Source organism: Electrona antarctica, assembly GCF_951216825.1.
Source record: "Electrona antarctica genome assembly, chromosome: 11".
Taxonomy (NCBI): domain Eukaryota; kingdom Metazoa; phylum Chordata; class Actinopteri; order Myctophiformes; family Myctophidae; genus Electrona; species Electrona antarctica.
The window spans coordinates 11,441,534-11,466,941 of NC_136792.1; the positions used below are offsets into that span (position 1 = coordinate 11,441,534).

General features: G+C 41.5%; 1 protein-coding gene across 1 annotated transcript; it reads right to left on the reverse strand.

Annotated features, from left to right (window-relative positions):
- Positions 1-1,490: 1,490 nt before the first annotated feature.
- taf15 (TAF15 RNA polymerase II, TATA box binding protein (TBP)-associated factor) lies at positions 1,491-23,833 on the reverse strand. Its single transcript, XM_079514679.1, has 16 exons — positions 23,643-23,833; positions 21,412-21,445; positions 21,267-21,300; positions 20,342-20,438; positions 19,804-19,903; positions 18,014-18,222; positions 16,972-17,329; positions 12,678-12,712; positions 11,880-11,912; positions 10,983-11,113; positions 10,412-10,541; positions 9,612-9,782; positions 7,995-8,064; positions 6,779-6,876; positions 5,055-5,202; positions 1,491-2,003 (listed from the first exon to the last, which is right to left on the reverse strand). The coding sequence occupies exons 1-16, from the start codon at positions 23,650-23,652 to the stop codon at positions 1,964-1,966; spliced, it is 1,698 nt and encodes a 565-aa protein (XP_079370805.1). The 5' UTR covers positions 23,653-23,833; the 3' UTR covers positions 1,491-1,963.
- Positions 23,834-25,408: the final 1,575 nt, after the last annotated feature.

The following is a 25,408-nucleotide window of genomic DNA, read 5'->3' on the forward strand; positions in this document are numbered from 1 at the left end:
AGCAGTGTTGTTTTCGTCGACTAAAACTTAAGACGAAAGGTTTTCTTTGACTACCTTTTTCCACTGACAAACTAAATGGAAAAGAAATAAAAACTAAGCTATGATGACTAAAACTATGACTAAATATAGCCTACTGACGATTTCGTCAACAAGTCAACAAGTGACTAGTCTCTTAAAGAGACTAGTCACTAGTCTCTATAGTATAGTGGACAAGAGATCCAGTACAAGTCATTTTACAATTGGTTGCATGCTGAAAATAGCCGATCTACAAGCTTGCGATGCGTTGCGAGCTTGTAGATCGGCTATTTTCAGCATGTGTAAAATCAGCCAATACGACGGCATCAAGGCCCGCCAAAATACATTTGTCGACTAAATCAACTGTAGATTGTCGACTAAAATCTTATATTTAGTCGACTAAAACTACACTAACACCAAGACATTCCAGGTGACTAAAATGTGACTAAAACTAAAATTTGCTGTCAAAAACACTGCAGCATCACAGTTCTCCCTTAGACTGAACTGACTCACTATAGCCTCTGTAACCAGGCTTTTATTTTTGCTCACTAACCACCAGGCCTGCCGGCTGTAGCTCTGATGCAACTGAACCTTTTGACTGTGCGGACAGTTTCACTTCACAAGTGCAAATCTTGTTCCATTTCTATAAGTGCCAGTTAATTACGATTAGGATACCTCCCAGGCATTCGGGTTTAGCATTGCCTTGCATTTACATACTTGTATATTTGTACTTTTTGTAGTGTTAAATGATATAAATATAATATATTTAAACAATAGAGAGTATGCGTGCAACATCATAATCAAACAAGGAAGTTATGCAGAAATGCCTACTGAGTGGCAAAAAACTATTTTCTGGCCTTGACAGCCCATACATCCAAACAGAAAAGTCCTATCTGATTGCATTAAACAACATTAAACAATGTTAAACTCACTTTGCCACTCGATGTGCCATTCACTTTAAGCATGCGCATACCCTCTATACAAAAGTTGCATAGAAGACCACTCTTCAAATGCTGAAACCTTAATATTCGAACTTTGTGTTTTCGTAAATGAACACCCTTACTTGGTCACACTACAGTACACACTACAGTACAGCCACGCGTCACACGAAACAAAGATTCTTTTAAATTTGAATCCCGAAAACAAGTCGACATGAGGTTTCCACCCGGCAAGAGACAAGACGAGCTTATTGCCAACGACCTTTGCATAATCATTTCCATGTTGACGAACTTTCACACATTTTCAAACATCCAAACATATCAGGAATGGCAGATCTACAAGCCTACGCGTCACTTCATGGCGTGTTGTTTCTTGGGGAAAGTAAAATTAAATATTTCAGCAATTTCTTTGTATATTTAAGCTAAAAGTTGATGAAGGTCCGCGACCAAAACGTTGCTCCATTCCCATTCAAGCTTTTAATTTATTTTGCTTTTTTTTTGCATTTGAAGACCGTGAAAAAAAAAAGGACACCAGAGAAAGATCACAACAGTTTTAATATCTTGAAAAAAAAGAAACAAAAAACAATCCCTCCCATACCGCAAGTAAAACATCGTTCTTACAAAACAACAGCTACGAACTCTAGAAGCTCACAGAAAAAAAAATATAACACCACCAACCAGGACTTTTAAGATTCAGAGAAACGCATGATGATGTACAAAGAAAAATGAACAAAAGACAAAGAAAAAAAAAAAAAAAAAAACACATTCGACCCCCAGTACAGACAAACAAACTGCCAATCAGCCCAAAAGTCCCCCGTTCACAGTAGCTGTGCACATCCTTTCGTGGCCAAAAAGCCGACCAGAGGGCCATCTGATCTGATCCACAGGATGCGTTGGCAATGAAAGGTATGCAAATCAGAGTCTCCATCTTTCCCCCTCCCACCACCCCCTAATAACGACCCCTGGGCTGGAATGGTGTTCTGTCCTGTCAGCTGAATGGATCTCGTCTCCTAGTATGGCCGGTCTCTTCTGTCTTCTCTATGGTCACCTCTGTTGGAGAGGGGGCAGATTAGGAGGAACATGAAAGCGTTTTGATTTACAGCCCAGTTCAATGAGACCAAGAACACGTGGAATAAAGCAACACAAAAGAAAATCTCCAGGGCTGAAAATGGGATGATGTTTTAAGGCCGACCGCAGCTGATAAGAAATCATGACATTTCTGAGAACATTCATGTTTCTGGATTGCTTCTAAATGCTTCTAAACTTGTATTCTATTGCTAGTTTGATCACTTCAAATACCCGTTTTATCTTAAAATAGCAGACCTACAAGCTCACAACATGTCATGCTGCGACGTGTTGTGAGCTTGTAGATCGCCTATTTGTGTCATATAGTGTCAGTGGTTAAAGATACGTTGGCGTTTTAGAGACAAAGCATCCAAAACATGTTTAAATTGAAGAGTGAGGGGAAACTACCTCGTTTTAACAAGACAGACCTTCAGACACTATACCTCTCTCCCCCTTTACCTACTGTGCTATAAGGATTATTTTTTTGTAATCTTTAGGCCTATCAATATTATTCACATCTTAATTTCTGTTATTTAAACTCAACTGGTAGCTTCTATAGGAAGGCCACTCGATAAGCCCCTTTGGGTTTTTTGGCACTTCATCATGTATGCAACTAATCTTGTTTCTTATTGAATGCAAATGCAAATTAATTATTATTAGTTTATGCATGACATTTTAAATCTACCAACTCTAAGCGGTACGTTTGAGAGCCATGGCATTCATTTAACCCATTTAGACCCGAGGATGATTCTAAAAAAAAGTTCTGAAAAACCTCTTGTTTCTACGTCAGTCGTTCTCAAACATTTTCATGTCAAGGACTCCCAAAAATATATGTATTTGGCCACCGACCCCCATCTAAAAATATGTTCTTCCAGGGACTTCCCCAGAAGCAAAGATATGAGTTAAAAACGTTCACCGTGAAATATTATATTTAAAGATTTGCGCCACATTTTCACGACTTTTCAAAAATAGCAGACCTACAAGCTTGTAGCGCGGCACTCGGTGCTGCGCTATGAGCTTGTAGATCTGCTATTTTTCAATAGCTAAAGTATAACAATGCTTTAAAACACCAAAAGGGGTTCCCGTCCAGAATGGGTTTAAAATCTACCAACTCTAACATTTGAGAGCCATGATGGCATTCATTTCAGACCTCCAACAAACTAGTGAAGACCCTGAAGTTCTGTCAACTTTTAGGTCAATGCGCCCTCTACTGGACACAAGTCAAAAATACATGTGAACGGTACCCAGTGGTCCATATACCACATAATATGCTAGTCGTATTTTGGGGCGGGAACCCCTTTTGGTGTTTTAAGCATTATGTTATACTTTAGCTATTGAAAAATAGCAGATCTACAAGCTCATAGCTCAAGCCACGCTACAAGCTTGTAGGACTGCTATTTTTGAAAAATCGTGAAAATGTGTCGCAAATTTGGAATATATATAGCGAACATTTTTAACTAAAATCTTTGGTCCCTGGAACAACATATTTTGAGATGGGGGTTGGAGGCCAAATACATATAATTTTAGGGGTCCTGAAGAATCCAGAATTAGTGGTACATTTGGTTTAATTTTACACCCTCAAGAATAAAGTTATGGTTCAACATCTAGATTATGTCATTTACAAGAAGTCTACACAATTACCCGTTATCTCTCCCTATGGTACCAACATCAATACAACATTGTGAAAACAAAATCTTATCAGACAACAAAATATTCTATGTTTTGGGTCTGAGAGGCTAAATGTCATCAAGTGGTGGTCACGTGGCTCAAATGCTGAATAAATAATGGACCTCGACATGTAAAGGGTTGAAAACCCATTCTGGGCAGGAGCCCCTTTTGGTGTTTTAAGCATTTATGTTATACTTTAGCTATTGAAAAATAGCAGAGCTACAAGCTTGACATGGAAAAGGATGACCACCACTGACATAGAAATATGGGTTTTTCTGAAAACTGTCAGAATTTAGAAACATGGGTTTTTCTGAAAACTGTCAGAATTTAGAAACATGGGTTTTTCTGAAAACTGTCAGAATTTAGAAGGCCTTTGCAGGATCCTCCTCAGGTCTAAATGGGTTAAAACGACCCCCGTTTGAATCCAACCTGGGGCACTGTACAGTCCGTTCATCCCCCGCCTCTCTCACGCCTGACTGTTCATTGTCTTGTGTGTCCCAGACAGTTCACTAGACTGTCTTAATCTGAATGAAGCAGAGATTGCCCGAAACACAATACATTTGAACTTGGCCAATGAGACCCAATGCAGCCATCATTAAAGAGCAAAAATGTGTTAAGCATGTCCTCTTCAGTAAATTATATCTATATGGAACAGATCACTTTCTCTCCGGGCTGCAGAAGGAGAAGTTGATAAAGTTTTGGTCTACTCGGGTGAAATATGTAATCCATCAAGCTCATGGATAACCTCAAACTAGACAAAGGAGAAGCTACTGGCAGTCAATAATATTGTATAGTAGCCTAGACACAATCTGTTATTACAGGTAGGCTGGTATCAGGAGCTGTCTAACCAAAATCACACACCTTTGCGACCAGATTTCGTAGAGGCAATCAAAGTCATAGGGCTATATCTTGCGCCACCTCTTAACCCTTATCCCTAAACGTATTTGCCATTTTTTACTATTTTAAAAAACCTTTTAAAATAGTTAAAATAGCTGATCTACAAGCTCACATGTAGATCGGCTAGTTGAACTATTTTAAAATTATTTTCAAAAATGGCAAAAAATGGCAAATGATTTTAGGGATAAGGGTGGTGCAAGATTGAGCCCTTAATCATGTATGCGTCTTATTAGTTTTCATTTTAATGTACTCTCATGTCTTCTTATGAGTATTGTATTTTAGCTTCTATGTACAGACCTTTTCTCTCTCCCATTCAAATTGGCCATTTGTTTTTTTGTCTTTGTTTGAAGAATTATAAAATCCCTTGGACAACCTAAGAAATGTTATTTGAAAAAATGTAATAAGATTGCAGATATCCTTAAATCAAGAATATATATATTTTTAAAAAAAAGCATGTGCTCTTCAACTCACCGTCCTCCCATTTTGTATCCTCCTCCTCCTCCTCCACCTCCACCGTAGCCCCCGCGGTCTCCCCCACGGTCTCCCCCACGGAACCCTCCACGGCCCCTGAAGCCTCCTCCGCCTCGGTCCCCTCCGTACCCACCTCGACCGCCACGGTCTGACGGGACAAAACAAACAAGGACATTCTTTAGGAGGCCGCAATTTAAGACTTAATCACAGACACACACAAGCAAAGTTTAACCCATTTTGACCTGGGAACGATTCTTTCAGAGCGAACATTTTTAACTCAAATCTTTGCTTCTGAGGGGTTCCTGGAATAACATTTTCATATACATTAAACCTCGTATATACACACACACACACACACACACACACACACACACACACACACACACACACACACACACACACACACACACACACACACAGGTTTAATGTTTAACAGTACAACGTAACAAAAAACTAAAAGAAATACCATTTAGTAGACCCTCCAGAAAGACGGGCAACATTATTATTATTTAATATTGATTATGCGATGGAATATTCAGTGTTTTATTTGAATTTATGCAGAAAGATATGATATATAATATAATCACTTCAAAAAAAGTGATTAACCGACACCCTATGGTATTGGTTCTCAAAGTGGGTGTACTCCAGGGGGTCCCCAGCTAAATTTATGAATATCATAAATATCTATTTAACCACTTTAATCATGCACATTGGCTATTTGAAAATAGCCGATCTACAAGCTCACAATTTTTTTTTTCAGATTGGGGTCCGCAGTCAAATACATATTAATTTAGGGGTCCTTGAGTGAGCAGACTCAGCAGAGCCATGCAAAACATCTGCCTATCATGATTTTCAAGGCAAAAAAAGCAAAGCTTTGTCAACACTGCCTTAATTTACTGCATTTCAAGGCAACAAGAATACATCAAGTCATTCCCTAGATAAGTGAAACTCCGGTTTATGTTGTGGTTTTACCCTCTCTAAAGGGATTTAAAATGTTATGCTTGCAAGTGTTGATCCCATCTGCTTCCATGGAATACTATAACGTTTTGCTGAGGAGTTGGTTTGCTGGATACGTTTTTGAACGTGGCGCACAGCGCATCAAGTAGGATTCACTTTAAATTGTCATTATGAAAGTTTCTTGAATTTTGGCGGAGCAGATTAACGTAGGCTACATTATAGAGCAAGGGAGGAGAACGCTGCCGGACGGTGTACAGTGCAGTCAGCACACACACACACCGCGTGTGTTTTTGCAAACTATGAAGTTTCCGTCAACCGTAGGAGTTTGAAAATAATGTTTGTTTGGTCCTTGTCCCTTACCGAGAATCCGAAATAGTTCCATACCACTGCTGTACAGTTCTTTTTGGGAACTAGCCCTTCCTCAACCTCCACTCGCTCGACATCTGAGTATAATTGCCCGTCCATTTTTCGTCTTTCTCTGTGCGGAGCGCAGTGGGCAGTGAGTGTAGACAAACTACTGCTTCCCTCTCTGCCCAGAAGAAAGGGGGCGTGGACTTTGGGAGTGCTCATAACCCACCCGATCTATAAGCAAACAATGCCTTGCATTGCGGTGCAGTAGCGAAGCGTTGTTAGCTTGTAGATTAGTTATTTTTGGTGAACGAAACCGTCGTACTGCTAAATATCTGATGTTTCATATCAGCTCATACATTGAGGGTTAAACTGCATTTTTGCTTTCAATCAAGCAGGTGACAGTGATTGACACGTACCTCCTCCTCCTCCTCCTCCTCCACCGCTGTCCCCGGGTTTGGGCGCGCCGCACTTGTTGCATTCATACCGCCGTGCAAAGTTCATGTTGCCGCATGAGCTGAGGAAGGAAAGGCCAAGAGAGACAAAGTGTGAGCACCACGCATCACACTTTACTACTAAAAAGAGACAGTGTGAGCAGCCGTCACATTTTATTACTAATGCCAAATGTCAGATTTTAGGAGCGGACATCTCTGAAATTGACAAACATATATACGAAAAGCCACACTTACATGCAGTTTGTGTCCTCGATTTATCCCATACCAATTTACAATTTAGGCATTTAGCAGACGCACTTAATCCAGAGCAATTTGCAGTAAACAAGAACACCACATGGTAATACATTCGTCTAACAGTAGAATATCTGTACAATGAAACTATGAGTATACACTATAGAATGCCATGTCTACATAAAATGTAATCTAAATTACATAAGTTTAGTCTTTGCATACGCCTGTAAGGTCATCGAGGCTAGTTCAAGTGCTACCGGCTAAAATGGGAGTCTGAAGAGGTGGAATTTCAGATTACGGAGCGTTCGTTGTCCAGGATGTTTTTTAGTGCCAAAGGCAGGGTCTAAGTTTTTCAATGAAAGAGTAGGGAGACCACCTCCTCTCTAACCACTTGCAGATTGTTTCATTTCAAACCAACCATGAATATAACAAGGTCAGGCAGTGTTGTTTTCGTCGAATAAAACTATGAAAAATATTTGTCGACTACCTTTTTTCACTGACGGAAACAAAATGAAAACTAAGCTATGATGACTAAAACTAAATATATTGACAATTGTCAACAAATAAAAACTAGACTATAAAATGTTAGGAAGGGACTAGTGGACAAGAGATCCAGTATAAGTCAGTTTACACTTGCTTGCATGCTGAAAATAGCTGATCTACAAGCTCACAACACCTCGCACTGCAACGCGTTGTGAGCTTGCAGATCAGCTATTAAAATGAGCCATAACGACTGCATCAAGGCCCGCCAAAACTCATTTTAGTCGACTAAACCAACTGTAGATTTAGTCGACTAAAACTAGACTAACGCTGAAACCTTCCAGGTGAAATGAAAACTATTCAAGAGAACTAGGACTAAAATTTAAATCAAATTTTGTTGGCAAAATACAACAGTGGGGTCAGGGTTGTGTTGAGAAGCACCATTGACAGTGGCATGAATCCCTCATACCTGTTGGGGCACGGCCAGTCTCCTCCCTTCACATCAAAGTTAGGCCCTCCACCGCCTCCACGTCCTCGGCCTCCAAAACCTGACACGGCAAAGAACAGACATCATCATATACCTGGGAGCTACCATTACATAATCGCCCAATCGCAGTTATTGGGAGATAATGGCAATTTCTTTTGCATAATCGTCAAACGTTTCCATGTTGAAAAATGTCCATAGGTGTTTAAAAAAAATAGCAGAACTACAAGCTTAACACGTCATGTCACAAAATCAACTATTTCTGCCATTTTATGGAAAGAAGGATATTGAAGTTATGTCACATCTGTCCCGTGCAATTTGTGATTACAAAGCCTAAAAGGCAAACTGAAACACGCATTGAAACGTTCCAATGTTCAATGCAAAGAAATTATTTGTGTCAGACCCCGTTAGTCAGACCTGCATGGCCGGTTAACAAATTCAGGACAGGAACCCCTTTTGGTGTTTTAAGCATTATGTTATTAATACTTTAGCTATTGAAAAATAGTAGATATACAAGCTCATAGAGTGCCGCGCTATGATCGACGGACACGGCATGATTCTAAAGTACGTCCGTCTATATAGACATTGGCAACGCCCCGTCTGATTTGATCCGATTGGCCTACCGACACTGCCCGTCTTACCAGACCTCTGAGGTGGATAAGATGGTGGATGGTCTGGTGACACTGATGCCAGGTTACTCCGTGGTGGGAAGAAATACAACTTATACAAGTACGGTATAATACAAGGGACAGATGCAGAATGCAGCCCTGTAACTTGTAACTTTTACTTTTGTAGAAGAGGCAAAAAAAATGTTTATGCCGTTTGCTTTGATTGAATAATTGATTGAACACGTACGGCGTAATATGATTTGGGTGTGTTCTAAATAAAAGTGTTTGTGTTGATTATCGTGTAAATCTAATTATATTAAACTAATACTATTATACTAAAAAGCTTAAAGATGAAAGGGAAAAGATACCTTTTTCCCAGTACAATAATGTTTCAAGTTTACACATACAAATAAATTACATGAATCAGTGCACTGCAGATCAAACAGCAGTGGCAAATGAAGAAATTGGTTAAATGTGGTCTTCATCGGATCTCAGAGGCTTGATACATTTTACACAGAGGAAGGCGAGGCGTTACCATCGGCGGGTCTAGAGACGGACGTAGTTTAGACCAGTGTTTTTGGCAGCAAAATTTGATTTTAGTTTTAGTCACCTGGAATGTTTTAGTCGACTAAATATTATACGTTTTGAGTCTAGTTTTGAGTCTAGTTTATTTAGTCGAACAAAATTTGGCGGGCCTAGATGCCGTCGTAATTTCCGATCTACAAGCTTACAACGCGTCGCGACGCGTTGTGAGCTTGTACATAGTCTATTGTCAGCATGCAACTAATTGTAAAATGACTTATACTGGATCTCTTGTCCACTATAGTTCCTTCCTAACATTTTAGTCTAGTTTTATTTGTTGACGAAACTGTCAGTATATTTAGTCTTAGCAGTCATAGCTTAGTTTATTTAGTTTTCGTCAGTGGAAAAAGGTCGACAAACATTTTTCGTCTTAGTTTTAGTCGCTGAAATCAACACCGGTTTAGACACGTACCTCCTCCGCCACCGCCTCCTCCGCCGCCGCCTCCTCCTCCTCCACCACCTCCTCTTCCTCCACCACCTCCTCTTCCTCCACCTGCTCCTGCTGTTCCTCCTCCCCTCGAGGTGAATTCGGCTCTCCGGGTGGCAAAAGACACTTTGATGGCTTTGCCTTGGAACTCCTTGCCTAGAAACGCAAATTACATATTTTTTTTATTTAGTCATTTGCTTTGACATTCATTCAAGTTGTATTTATTCTCGAAATTACACCGAGTAATCAAACTCATTTTCAGTGTCGTAGAGTAATACAATCACATAGAAAAACATCACAGTACATCAGAAGATCAGGAAAATAAAAACAAAGAATACAATACAAGGTATACATGTGAAATTACATAGGTTTACATTTACAAATAAAAAGCTAAAACTAATTTCTAAATTATCTAAAAACAGTTACACATTGTGAGAGTCTGTATGCACACCAAGGTTTTAAAACGATGCAAAGGTACCAATGTGGTCAATTTTAATGTCTTTTGTAGGTCACATAGTTTGTGATGTGATGACATTTTATTTTTAACCACTCAAGCCACACTATTTTGACGTCAATACCTCATCAATACAGCATGGAATTGTGGACACAATATTATCCAAAGATAACAAAATATTCTTTAGTTTTGGGTCAGAGGCTAAATGTCATCAAATGGTGGTTCCGTGGCTCAAAATGCAGACAAAAAAAGAATGGACCTTGATGTGGAAAGGGTTGAAAACCACTGTACGAGTCAACTGCTTACAGTAGAGCAGAGAGAAGACTCTTACCATCAAACCATTCGATGGCAGCTTTGGCCGACGGCGGGTCTTCATAAGAGACGGTAGCCTCTCCTTTTAGCCGTCCGGTGGCCTTGTCGGAGTACAGGTTGATCATGAGCAGGCCTGTCTTCTTGTTCACCTACAACAGAGAGAGATCAGTCCTTAAAGTGTGTTACAACTTACAATGTAGGCATGGACGCTCTTAACCCATTTAGACCCGAGGACGATTCTACAAAATGGGCTATATGAACGGCCTCGTACAGCAGTGAATGTAAAGAGCATGTTAACCCATTTTTGGCGGGAACCCCTTTGTGTTTTAAACATTATGTTATAATTTAGCTATTGAAAAATGGCAGATCTACAAGCTCATAGCGCGCCACCGAGTGGCACGCTACAAGCTTGTAGGTCTGCTATTTTTGAAAAATCGTGAAAATGCGGCACAAATCTTTGATTATATATTATTTCAGAAGACTTTCCCCCCTCCCCCCCTCCCGACGTCAGGCCTAAATGGGTTAAGAGGTGGGGGCTAGAGTAACGTGCGGTGGCTGCAGCACAATGGTTCAGAAAAGTTAAACCGCACCTTGATCACACCGATCTGTTTGAAGTAGTCGCCCACTTGCTGCGTCGTGACCTCCTCCGACAGTCCTTGAACGAAGATTGTGTTGTTGTCGGAGTTGTCCTCTGAGTTTCCTCCGCCGCCGCCGCCCCCGGCTGTGGACGATGAAGGGATCCATCGGGGAGAGACAAACGTTAGATAGATATATATACACCCCTGCAACCTCGCGATAGACATGGATCACGATACGATACAGAGGCCACGATATATATCAATATGCATAGATTACACGTCGATTCCAAATAATTACCCCCATTTAGACCCGAGGACGATTCTACAAATGCCTTCTTAACCCATTTTGGGCGGAAACCCTTTTTGGTGTTTCAAGCATTATGTTATGCTTTAGCTATTGAAAAATAGCAGATCTACAAGCTCATAGCACGGCACCGAGTGCCGCGCTACATGTCCTTGGAACAACATATTTGGAGATGGGGGTAGGCAGCCAAATACAGATAATTCTGGGGGTCCTTGACATGAAAAAGTTTGAGCACCGCTGACAGAAACATTTTCAGAAAACTGTCTAAACTGATTTCAGAAGACATTTGTACAATCTGTTCACAGGTCAACAATGGGTTAAATGAGCTGCCTCTATTAACCCATTTTGGGCGGGAACCCCTTTTGGTGTTAACATTATGTTATGCTTTAGCCATTGAAAAATAGCAGATCTACAAGCTCATAGTGCGCCACCGAGTGGCGCACTACGAGCTTGTAGGTCTGCTATTTTTGAACGACTGACATAGAAACATGGCTTTTTCAGAAAACTGTCAGGATGTAGAAGACATTTTTAGAATCTGATCTCAGGTCACACTTTCATATAGGTTCGAATTCGAAAGCCCCCAAAAAGTCAAGGAGGATTCTTACCCGGTTCATCCCTTGAGCTGTAGTCTCTGGAGCCTGTAACACAGCAGAGGAGAGAATGGAGGGGGAAACCGTGAGCAAAGGAATCTCACACCGCATGCAGTGGTCCATACACACACACAACAAACACATTAACTCATTCAACCACGATTCCTACAAATGTGATGCATAATAAAGCTACTTTTCCTTTGTTTCTCATTCTCAAAAGATCTCATTCAACCAAGTCCATGTTTGTTTTACAGTTTCCCTGCGGTGTGTTTCGAGACGGTTGCATCATATACCAACACCTTATTGCAACAAGGACAACAAATAGTTGGTTTTTTCCCCCTTTGTTTGGAGTTTAGATAGAAAAATAAAAAACCACCAGAATGTCTCCAGGTCTAGAATGTTTTACCTCCTTATGTTTTACCGTCTTCACATCATCAGGCACGCACACGCACACACACACACGCGCGCGCACACAAACACACACGCTTCCTCCTCTGGCATTTAAACATTCAACCCACGTCTTCATGCAACAGTACCATATTATTTTACAACTCAACCTCCATTGTTCTTTTTACCATATTCTGAAGACCATTTATAAGAGATCCTGTTAACAGGTGGACTTCCCTTGGGATTCGAACTTGAAAATGGTGGCATTCACTTTTGTTTAGTTTTTCCCCCCCACCCCCCCTCCTCCTCCTCCTCCTCTCTTGATCCCTTTCTCCCTCCCTAGTTTTCCTTTCATTCTTCCCTTTTCCTAACAATCTAATGCTCGCCTCCTCCCCCACCGAGACAGTTCTGATGCTCGTCACTTACCACCGAAATTTTTGTAGCCACCTCGGTCACCACCTCTGCAGAGGAAAAATTGGAGATATTGATGGCTTTTCCTTTGTGTCCCAACAACAACCGGGAGCTCATAGCTCCCCTACATCACCATCATCATCACAGAGTCATGCCGCGACGTACTGCGACAGACAAAACGCCTCCTCCTCCTCTCCCTCTCTCTGGCGAGGGGAGTGCGTTACGTCTTGGGACCGTGCAGATCAGTGGACAGACGACAGACTTGGACGTCTCCGAGGCTCAACGGATGGAAGCCAGGCTCGGGAGTAGAGACGCATGATATAATCAATCTGTAGCGTTATCGAAATTATCGGTCTCAAAATAATCCAGATTATTATTAATTTTCGTTAATGGCTTTGTACTCACAGAGCAGCCAAGCCTGCCTGCCTGCCTCTACTGCATCTACTAAAAAATAATAATCAAGTTCAATATGAATATAGTAATGTATCGGTATCGGCCGATATGCAAATAATCGGAGATTGGATGTCGTTCATAATTCCAATATCATGCATCTCTACTCGGGAGGGAAAACACCCAGTAATCGTGTCACTGAATCTTTACACAATTTTGATAGTTTTTTGGTTAGATTTTTTTTGGTTTAACCACTTAAACCCTATGTTACTTAGTTGACTGGAGCACCCCATGGGTCTACGCTAGGCCTGCTCCTGTATATATATATATATATATATATATATATATATATATATATATATATATATTTTTTTTTGCTGTACACATCTACAAGCTCGCAGGGCACCGTTAACGCCACGCAAGCTTGTACATCTGCTATTTTCACCGAAAAGGAACGATAGGGTTCAAGTGGTAGGGTCAGATTGGATTAAAAAAAAAAGGAAATATAAAAGAACAGTAAACAGCCGAGTTACCAAGTCAACGCAGTTGATTCAATTTTGAGGTAAAAAAAAGTCCAAATTAGCATTAATGGGTCTGTGTCACTCTTCCAGCGAGTGCACCATGTGAACGGTCCTTTTACTGAGGTCCAAGTTTTATGTCAATCACTTTGACACCTGTAGTATAAAACGCACATCCATGTTAACATCAAATATAACAACACTTTGAATGAAACCTGTTGAATGTGAAGCAGCTCAGTCAGAATGTGGGCTCCAGTTCAAGTGCATTGGGGTTTTTTTTCTCCAAGAAGGAGGTCATTTCATCGGTTTAGCAAGAAAAACTTTTGAGGGGGGAAAGAAAATGAAAAATAGACCAAAAAGAAAAGCAGGGTGTATTGCTTGCTGCATAATAGTCATCTACAAACATCTGGCCAGTGGAATAGAATCGTTTGCAGCCAGACAGAGCAGTCATGATGTGGTATTTAAATCCAGACATTTGATGATCTATTAACCTATGGTTTTCCTATGTGCCTGAAAAAAGTCACTAAATTGCATGGCCTTTCCTTTCACCCGTATAGTAAGTAGTAAAATAAAAAATAGTCACTTAAGCCCCATTTTCAGTAGTGAAAAAGACTTGAGGAAATGGCTTCAAAGAGTGCTCATACCAAGGAACGCTGAGGTCTCGTCAAGCAGTCTGGCTTCTAAACACCAGCGGGCCCATTTATATACAATTAACTTTAGTTAGAGCTCCCTCTCCAACACACCCCATCCAAAACAAAATGGCCAATCAACTTCCTACCCACCCGCTTCAAATGTTATCAACCTATAATCACCAGTAGGTTAATTATCCAATGCAATCGAGCCACTAGGCTTGCCTTCAGCCTACTGTCTGCGATTAGGAAACACGGAAGTGGAATTACTGCCGCCGAAGAAAGAACATCGTGAAACTGACTTACGTGGTCCGTTAAGACTGATATGAGGTTAGGGGAGACTCAGGTGGTCGGTTAAGACTAATATGAGGTTAGGGGAGACTTACGTGGTCGGTTAAGACAGATATGAGGTTAGGGGACTTACGTGGCCGGTTAAGACGGATATGAGGTTAGGGGAGACTAAGAGACTTACGTGGTCGGTTAAAACTGCGGTTCAGAGTTAGGATTAGGGTTTCTAATAGTCGGACAACGCGACTAACACCACGTCGGGCGTCTCTGTGTGTCCTAATCGCAGCCAGTCGGCTCCAGGCCGAACCGGCTGGCTCAATTTCATTTGAGTGACAAGTAAATCTTCTGGTGATTATCTGTTGATTTTCATTCGAATACGCTATCCTAAACTACACAGGCATGGATTTGTGAATCAAGAGCAGGGGACCCTGTCCGACGGGGGGCTAGAAAACTCCTGGTTCGACACGCAATGTACCGTTTGTTGTCCCATCTGAGGGCTCTGCTGATGTAGTTAAAACCAGTGGGTTGGTCCTCCTCAGTTAATCACACTTCAAGCTCTTTCAAAAAACATCAACAGTCTCTCAAAAGAGAGAACCCATTATACTGTAAATGTACATGCGTGTTGGGTGGGTGTCCAGTAACACGTGTTTGATTCAGAGACAGTTCTAAATGAGTCGGGTAGAAAGTAGGGCTGCCACGATTACACATTCAAGTTGACGATCAACTGTCACCCTAGTAATATATCGATTCATGATTAAATTGTGATTTTGGCGTTGGAAATGGGAACATTTAATTTGAATAGAAATTACATTTCTATTCAAATTTACGTCGTAATGGAAAAGTGCACAGGGCAGATATGACAAATGAAATATACCAAGAAATTACTGACATTTCAGAATTTTATACTTTAAAATGGGTAAAAATCTACTATTCTAGATCAGCTACTACTCTATGTAATTCTGCTTTTTGCGGGGTTTGAACATCTTAACGGATTATGACCAAATAATTGCAATATCTGAAATAGTTGTGATTAAGACGATTATGAAATTAATAATTGCGACAGCCCTAGACTAGTAATAAAGAAATGTGAATGAAGACAGCTGGGGAACTGGCACGGGGCTTTATGGTCGGCCTATAGAGCTTAGCAGTGTGGGCCCACTGGAAAATCTGCCATTCATTTTTCCCCCATATAGATTTACACACATATTTATATCAATTATTTGAAAACCTTTGAATCTGTGAAAAAAAAATTAAATGGACAAATTAAATGGAAAAACTCTAAACAAAGGGTATTTATTAGGTCCGGGACTGTTAAACGCGTTAATTGAGATTAATTAATTACAGAAACATTATCGCGTTAAAAATATTTTACACTTATTTAGTCTTAGTTTTAGTCATCATAGCTTAGTTTTCATTTAGTCTCCATTTAGTTTGAGTCGGTGAAAAAAGGTAGTCGAACCTTTTTCGTCTTACTCGACGGAATCAACACTGCCGCTGAGATTACTTTGCTTAAAAGGAGAAGAAGCTAGAAGGCTTTCTTACCTTTTTTTTTTAGTTGTTACGTCCCAACCAAAGAGGTCCACGTGTCATTTTGTGCAAAAGTGCATTATTGGCCATTTCCCCTACCATAAGCCCTCAATGAATTGAATGGGGCATTGGGGTGTTGCGCCAATTTGCTTATTTCCATCGCTCAAAAATCTTTTTTTATATATATCCTCTCTTCATAATATAAATAGTATCCCAAGCGGCACACTTTACTACTTATTTCGACGGAAATAAGCACATTTATTAGGGGAAATAGCCAATAATGAACTTTTGCACAAAATAACACCTGGAACTCTTTGGTGTTACAACTACAAATAAAGCCTTCTACCATGGAATTCTCCTTTAACACTATGGTACATTCGACCCTTTCCCCAATCCACTCTCACTCAAATGCTGTGCCCATGTGAACGCTCACATGGGCAGACGCAACGACGAACTGGGAGTATCATTTGGAGCAGCTACATGCATCATTAACTCTAATTATCCATAATGTATAAATTATGGATAAGGGGTCAGGACAGCTAGGCCTTTTCGGGGAGGGGTCAGAATAAATGATGGACTTAAGAATGTTATTCGTCTCAACTGCTCAATAACAAAGCCTCTAATTAATTAGATGACATTTTTTAATCAAGTCCCAGCCCTAGTATTTATTAAATGTAGTATATCATACAATTAATTAAATTATAATTTTTCCTTCACCAGCATCCTGGACGGCTAGGATTAGAAAAATTGATATAAATATTTGTGTACTTCTAAATCTCTATGGGGAAAAAAGTTTTCTGTGGGTCTAGAAAACCACGCCCACTGCTATGCTCTACATGGGGATGATGGATGGATGGGTACATTCATGCAAAGGGGGCGGGGAGGGGGGCGTATATAAGTGACGTCTAGGGTGTGTTTGGTGTACCTCAGGGAGGGCAGTGGCGCTCTGCAACTTACCCCATAGGAGGTCCGCCGCCTCTTCCCCCGCGGTCATACCCGCTACTGCGCTCGTAGCCGCCGCCGCCGCCACCTCCGCGATCCCCGCCGCCGTAGCTACGCTCTCCGTATCCTCCTCCTCCTCCTCCTCCGCGATCTCCTCCTCCTCCGCGATCACCTCCTCCTCCGCGATCACCTCCGTATCCTCCTCCTCGGTCTCCTCCATAGCTGCTGCCTCCTCCTCGGTCTCCTCCTCTCCCCCGGCCTCCTCCTCCTCCTCTGTAGCCTCCTCCTCCTCCCTCCGAGCGATCAGAGTCGTCTCGGCTGCCGTACCGGCTGCCTCCCCGGCCGCCACCGCCGCTCTCGCCTTCTTCGCCGTCAACGCAGACAGAATAAAACACACTTTAGATACCGTGCTGCGATGCGTAACGCAGACAGAACACACACTTTAGATACCGTGACTAGTGCTGCACAACACGTAAAAAGGAAAAAAGGATCGTGATCTAGATTCAGACACCTGTGACAGTCTACATTTGCGCATGAAGCACGCAGCACTAGTTGCCCTTATGTTTTTGCTTCAAGAGAGACTTCAAGGATTAATATAAGTTACGCATTGCAACAGTAAACATTATGGTTTTACTACAGGGTTTTAACCAGTGGTCCTTGGGGGGGTTCCAGGTGGTCCCCAAAATGATGGAGTTGGTAACCAAATGGACCATTACGGATCTTTAACTCTTGAGCGTCAAATGAAACCAAATTGACCCATAAGAGTAGAATTATTGTTTAACATCTGCATTACTCATAAGAAGTCAATTACAATTAAAATAATGTAGAATTATTGTTATTTTGGTCCACTTTTGGCCATTATCTCTACTAATGGTACAAACATCAATACAGCATGGAATTGTGGACACCTTATCCAACGATAACAAAATATTCTTTCGTTTCTGGGTCTGAGGGGCTATAAATGTGCCGAATAAATAATGGGCCTTGACGTGAAGAGGGTTGAAACCCACAAGGTTGAGTACTTTTCTCAACAATCAGACCACTACAGAATTCTCACCCTCGTTCCTCCTCCCTCCATAGCCACCGCCACCGCCGCCACCGCCACCGCCGCGGCCGCCATCCCCGCCGCCACCACCGCTAGCGTCTTGAGACTGACCACCGTAGGAGCCCTGCTGACCATAAGAACCACTGCCCGGCTGCTGGCCGTACGACGCACCGGACCCCAGTGCTCCTGGCTGTCCGAAAGACGCAGCCTTGTCACCATACCTAGACAAAAAGAAAAGAGCGGGGATTAGTGTCCCGTTGGCCGTGGGGTAGAGGGCAGCACGGGTCCATAAAACCGAAACGAAACGGGACCGGTGATATCAGAACCGAACCGATACGGATCCGAGAAACATTCTAATTGGCCGCACCCGCACCGGAACCATTTGGAACCGGTCCGACCAAAACGGCGCAGATCCGATATATATCCGGACCCATAGTGTGTTCTAATAGTGTTGCTATTGAAAAATAGCAGCTCTACAAGCTCGTAGCACGGCACTTAGATCTGCAATTTGAAAAATTGTGAAAATGTGGCGCAAATCTTGAATATATATTCTTTCAGAGCGAACGTTTAACTCAAATCTTTGCTTCTGGGGGGGGGGGGGTCCCTGGAAAAACATATTTTCTGATGGGGGTCGGCAGCCAATTACATATATCTTTGGGGGTCCTTGACATGAAAATGTTTTAAGAACAACTGCCAGAGAAACATGTGTTTTTCAGAAAACACATGATTTAGAAGACATTTTGTAGAATCTGGTCGTCAGGTCTTAATGGGTTATATATCAATACAACGGGGGAAAACGCCCTACAAGCAAACATTTAATCCACCCATGTGAAAGCAGGAAGTAAGCACTGGAAGGATTTATTAAAATCAACTTAACTAAATCAACTACAGTGCATATAATATATGAACAGCTGTGTCGACTGCATTTTCAGACATTTCAGTAAATTGGATAAGTTCTTAAAGGATTCCCATCATAAAGATCACACGTCGGCCACTTCAGTCCAGTATTAATATGAAATAAATCCTAGTCCTCAGACAGTCTAATCCTCTTTCCATTTTCATGTAGAAACCGTTAAGGGGAAGAGAGAAAAAACAAATGGGGAAATAAATCCTGTTTTTCTTGGGAGTAAACAGCAAACCAAGGTTTTTGTGATATGTAGGGCTGCCACGATCATCACATGGTACAAAAATAAATAGTAAAAAAATAAATAAATTTGTTTGGCTTTTAAAGGCAAATTAACTAAGACATTATTGACATTAAATAACGTTATACTTTTAAAATGTTTTAAATAGCTTGCAGCGTGTTGTGAGCTTGTAGATCTGCCGTTTCTACTATTTTCTGAGAATGTTTTCCAACGTGGAAACGATGCTGCAAAAAATAACAGTGATTGGGTGGTTCTTGTTTAATGATTGTGACAAGGCCACGTGATCTTACTAGAGATGTCCCGATACTGTATCGGAAAAGTATCGGTATACTATCGGCCCTTATTTGTCATAACCACCGATCCGACACAGGGGTAAGGGGGTTGACACCATCACAGCTAAATAAAATGTTGGGGCATGTGGAGTTTTCTTTGGAGTTGCCCAAACTGCAAGTGCACATATGAGTGAGGAGTCTGCTATAAACACAACACGAGATATATATAGCTAGATAGCTATAAACACAACATGAGATATATAGCTAGATAGCTATAAACACAACATGAGATATATAGCTAGATAGCTATAAACACAACATGAGATCACAACACTGGTATTGGTATACACAGAAATTGTGGTATCGGGACGTCCCTAGATCTTACCCAACGGGATCCTGGGCGGCAGGCGGCTGTCCATAACTGTCGTAGGCCGGCTGGCTTCCATATGCTGCCGGTGGAGGGCCTGGAGGCTGGCTGTAACTATCTGTGACGACAAACAACAAATATGACATTTAAAAAGCTTCCATATGCTGCCGGTGGAGGCTGGCTGTTACATACTGATACACACAGGGCCGGTGTCACGATTACAAATTTGAGTTGACGATTAAATGGTGTTTTTTTTTGCATTGAACATTGGAACTTTACCATTTGTATTTGTTTGCGTTTAAACTTCGTAATCACAGATTGCACAGGGCAGATATGACAAAGAAAATCCCTAACATTTAATATTTTCCTTTTTTTGAAGAAAAAAAATTCAACATGGAAACGACCAACGATGACCATTACGCAAAAAAAATAGATTTGCTTTCATCTCAAATAATTGTGACAGGCCTAGTATAGCAACAGTCCACAACCTATCTAAACCAACAGGACATGTCTGCTACAACGAAAGTAGGCCAGCAGATGAGATGACGTATCGTACCTGTTGGTCCTCCATAGCCAGCAGCAGCACCACCACCACCACCACCGTAGCCCTGACCTCCTCCGTACGAGCTGCCTCCGTTACCTTGACCGTAACCCTGGGTGGGGGGGGGAAAAGCACCAAGGACACTTAACACAATTTTAGCCTTGGACGTGTATACACGTCTTTTCTAATCTAATCGCAGGTGGCCTTGTTTCGCGCATGCATGCGCGCTGCCATTTACTTCCTTGTTTATGGCTCAGAAAGAACGGCTCGTATCTCCTAATCTAGGGAACTCGCCATGGATTTCACCATTAGGACAATATGTCTTCATTTCTGACTTCAGCATGCCTCTCGTTTGGAATATAAACTCTTCTAGAGAGACTTTAGGTCTACCAGCGTGAGGTAAGAATGGAAGATTATGCCTCCCTGTTTTTGGAGGGAACGGAAGGGGGGGGGTCCTTTCAGAGTAAAATCTGCCATATCTGCTGGAACTTTAGCACCTATATTTTGAAATATGCTGGCAGCATCCATTGTGTTTTAACAGGCCATATTTATTCAAAACGGCCTGCTCTACATAGAGTATGGAAGGGGAGAGCTATTACTAGGGATAGAACACACCTGTTACGCAGCCAATACCATCTTTTACCATCAGGGTCGACGGTACAACACAGTACCTTCTCTGCAGGCTAGGGCTTCAAGATAGTTTTTATGAAGTATTTATGAATAAGGACTTATGAACAAACAGGCCCCATCTCAGTTACGGGCATAAAATGTAATGAGACCAGTCCATGTCGTGTGATCCGATTGTATTGTGTATGTGTTTTTTACTTTTTTGTATCCTGATGACTGCTTGGCACAAAACAAATTTCCGATATAAAGTATCTAGTAGTAGTCACGCGCTAAACAGGAGATTGGTAGTGAATAAATTGTGAAGATGTGTTACCTGTCCAGTCGGAGGACTGCCATACGATCCGTAACTATAATAAGATAAAAGAAAAAGGGTCACATTAGAACCAAAATGTCACGTATTTATTACCCTGACCACGTATACATTTTATTTATATTTGGTGTAATAATAATCATAATACCTTTGTGCCGCACCGGGCTGACCGTAGCCCGAATCTGTAAAAAAAATTAATTGAGATGTTGTAATTGCTTTTCTCAATCTGTGCTTATTTATTCTACAAACTGTTAATACATTTTTCAATCTGATTATTATTAGGCTTTGGAGTAGCTCTGGTCCATAGCGTTAGGAGTTATGCTTCTAATTTAGTGGATTTCAACCCTTTTCATATCAAGGACCATGATTTTTGGGCATTTGAGCCACGGACCACCATTTGATGAGATTTAGCCTCTCAGACCCCAAACTAAAGACTTTTGCATTGTTTTCAGCTTAGTGGTTCAGGCATCTGGTTAGGATGCCTCTCGAGCGTCTCTCTAGGGAGGTCCTCGAGGCACATCCCACTGGGAGGAGACCCGGGGCAGACCAAGGCGCAGATGGAGGGATTAATCGACTCACTGGCCTTGGAACTCCTCGGGATCCCCAGGAGGAAGTTACTAATGTTGCTATGGAGAGGAATGTCTGGAGCTCTCTGGTTGAGCTTTTGCCCCCGCGACCGGACTACGGATAAGCGGTTGAAGATGGATGGTCCACCATTTTTTCCAAGATTTTGTCCACCATTCCATGCTGTATTGATGCTGGTACCATTAGTGTAGACTGTGTAGACTTCTTAAGCAAATGCAGATCATTTAACAATTGAGTTTCGAACTCTTGTAAAATTAAACCAAATTGACCCTTACGGGTCCACTCCATTTGGTTTCATTGTACGCTCTCAAGAGTTAAAAGATGTAATAAAGGGTCCATTTGGTTACATCCTTCAGCTGGGGAACCACCTGGAACCCCCTCAAGGTCCCCTGGTCGTCGCCAGACCACTGGTTGAAAACCACTGTTCTAAGTCTATGGACCATGAGAAGAAAATTACTCAAAATCACAAATGTGTGGATGGCGAATGGTTTTAAACCCTCAAACAGGCAGGCCCGATGCCCTGATCTTTGTTGGTATGGTAATCTCTCTCTCTCTCTCTCTCTCTCTCTCACACACACACACACACACACACACACACTTAATGCTGGGAAGTAGGTTAGCCCGTTAAGCTTGATTTATGCTCGCTTGACCTAAAAGCTCTGCCTGCATTATTAGAGCTTGTAGATCTGTTCTATTTTTTTCCCACGTAAAGAAGCGACACCGTTTTTACTAGGAAGTATATAAAAACAAAACGAGGCCTCCGTGAAATGAATCACCACGCCGTGCGTGTGCGGCAAAAAAAATGGCGGTGGATTTCCACCACCGTCCGGGGTTTGGACTAATACCTGGATCATAAAACACAAATGGAAAAATAAACGCGTAATATACGTGACAGAGTTGAGCAAAACAACAACAAATTCCGCACCCCCACCTAGGCGACCGGTTACATCTAACCAAAATTAATGTATATTTTTTTGCATTCTTTTTTTTCTAATCATGTCTTAGACCGATAACCCTAGTATTCTAATCATGTCTTTTATTTTGTTTATTTGTAATACACTGCAATCATGTAAAAACAATGGGGGGGGGGTTCTACTATATCCCTTGTTTACAATCATGTCCTAAATGGTTTTATTATAACTTATAGGTTGAGGCCTCGTATAAATTAGCCCTTGGGCTTCTTGCCTCGTCCTAGCACTTTCCCCTCACATGTTTGTTATGTTTCATTGTATCGTTTTGTTTTTATACGGTGCTCAATAAAAACCGAGTCAAATCTAACGGATCTCCGTAACTCACATTCAGGACAAACAACAAAAGAAAGAAATGAAGCCGGCGGCCGGCCGGCCGGGGTCACACCTGACACCACAGCCAGGCAGGCTTGCACGTACCACCACCAACAAAGATCAGCTAGCATGTTAGCCTAACATGTTAGCACGCGTCTAACGTCGGCTAGCCAATAAGTAAAGCTCAAAACAAAAACAAACAGCCCCGTCGCAGTCATTATAATTAGCGGAACATATATAATTACATTGACGTCTATAAATATGTTATACATGAAGCTATAAATGCAACAAAATAGAGGCAACGAACGTGCTCGCGCTGCGTTCCACGACATAGCCCGAGCCCTGGTTGGTTGGTAGCGTGGCCTCGCTCGCTAAGCTAACGGCTAAGTTTTGATGTCATTTCACGCACGCACAACAATAACACATATTACCTGAAATCTGTGCGTATAATATATACATATAAATAACTTGGGGTGGAAAATATAGAAATATATACACATGTTCTTCTTACCAGAAGCCATTCTGATTCTTCTGTCGACTTAAAAACAACAAGAAGTTATTTCTTTTTTTCCCTCCTCCTCTGCAACACACACTGGAGTGGATTAAAATGGTTGTATCATTGAGGAAACGCACAGCAGCGACAAATATACACTACAGTCAAGAGAGCAGCGAGCAAGGAACGCTGTTGCCAGTTTGCGTGAGAGAAATGAGCAGCCAGGTCTAAAACAAGTTCTGGCTTATCCCCCTTTTTTATTATTCATAACTTATTTGCAGTGGTGGAATTTAGTAACTACTAAGTACATTTACTCAATTACTGTACTTAATTTGTGTACAATTTTGAGGTATTTTATTTTGTACTTAACTTTTTCCAATTTCCGGCCTACTTTTACTTCTACTCCATCTCATCTCATCTTTTGCATATTTTGCTTAATGTCATGTGGGTGGGGGCCCTTGACATGGAAATGTGTGACTGTGATAATCACTGGTTTAAACAACTTTTAGGATAGGAAACAATTACAAACAATTAAGCCTAAACACGCAACTACACTTTAGATATTAAACATCACCAAAAACAAAAACGTTACCACATCGTCTTCTTTTAAAAAGCAAACTAAAACCTACCTATTTTCACTAGCTTCCAGATAGATCGTGGAGTGTTTTATTTATTTATTTTACTTAAAAATATCTAATTTCTGAAATGTAATCATATAATTGTCTTCATTTTTGTAAGTATTGACTTTTGTATTTTCTTATTTATATTGTATTTCATTGAAGCACATTGAGTCTGGGCTGTGCTTGTCGTGTGAGTAGAAATGTGCTTTATAAATAAACCAATATTTACAAGCAACTTTTCAGAAAAATAAGCCCAAGGTCGCTTATAATAAGCGGACATGGCAACCCTGACAAGCCAACCAAACCGCTTCCTCTTTGGAAAGATTCTTCTTCTTGTTTTAATGTGCCTTTCCGGCAGGCTGTAGGCCTACTGAGTGAAAGCGTAATGCTGCCCTCCACAGGTATATACAAATTGCATATTAGTACATTTTCTATTTTTTAATATCAGTGCATTGCTGTGTTGAAATGTAGAACAACAAATCACACCCGTGTACTGTGAAGAGGAGCGCTCTTATCATCAAACATCATCTCACACCGGCCAATCACAATTTGCATTCTCAATTTCCTTCCTCACTTTTTCCGTTTATAAGCGTTTCCAGACCTGAGCAGACAGGCGCGGCCAAAGGAAGCTGTCTGCCGGCAGCTCTTTCGGTTTTTAGACAGCTGGTGGATGGAAAAGAAGCTCCACCCACGCTCCCGGAAACGCTTGCCCCCGCGGCAGTCAGCCTCGTGGGTGGAGCTTTATTTCCACCAGCAGCTCTCTAAAAACCCGGAACAGACGCCGGCTTTTTATTGGCTGCGTTGCGCTGTTTCAGCCGCGTTTGGTTTGAAGTTATATCGAGTGACGTTCAAACATTGCAAACGTGTCAAATAACTGTAGCCTACTATGCGCTGTATAGTTCCCCGGTGTCAACCCGTGAGTGTGACTGTGAGGCTGCCAGGGATATTTGCCTCTCCCCTTCCCATTGCCCAAAGGCCGCTTTGCCGTCCCATTGGCTAGAAGAAGCTAATCACGTCACCGCGTCAGTATGACACTATAGGTCCTCAGTATGACTCATGTATGACTAGGTCTTCTACATTTCACGAGTAGATGTATGTCAAAAAAGAAAGAAATAACATGCCGTGAATTGGCGATTATCACACATCCAGGATTTAACCCATGAT

Excerpts from the sequence above, each read along its gene's own strand:
- taf15 (XM_079514679.1), bottom strand. Across the intron at positions 10,542-10,982 it reads AACAGATCGGTGTGATCAAG|GTGAACAAGAAGACAGGCCT; the intron begins GTGCGGTTTAAC and ends TCTCTGTTGTAG. Across the intron at positions 5,203-6,778 it reads AGGAGGAGGAGGAGGAGGAG|ACCGTGGCGGTCGAGGTGGG; the intron begins GTACGTGTCAAT and ends TTGTCCCGTCAG.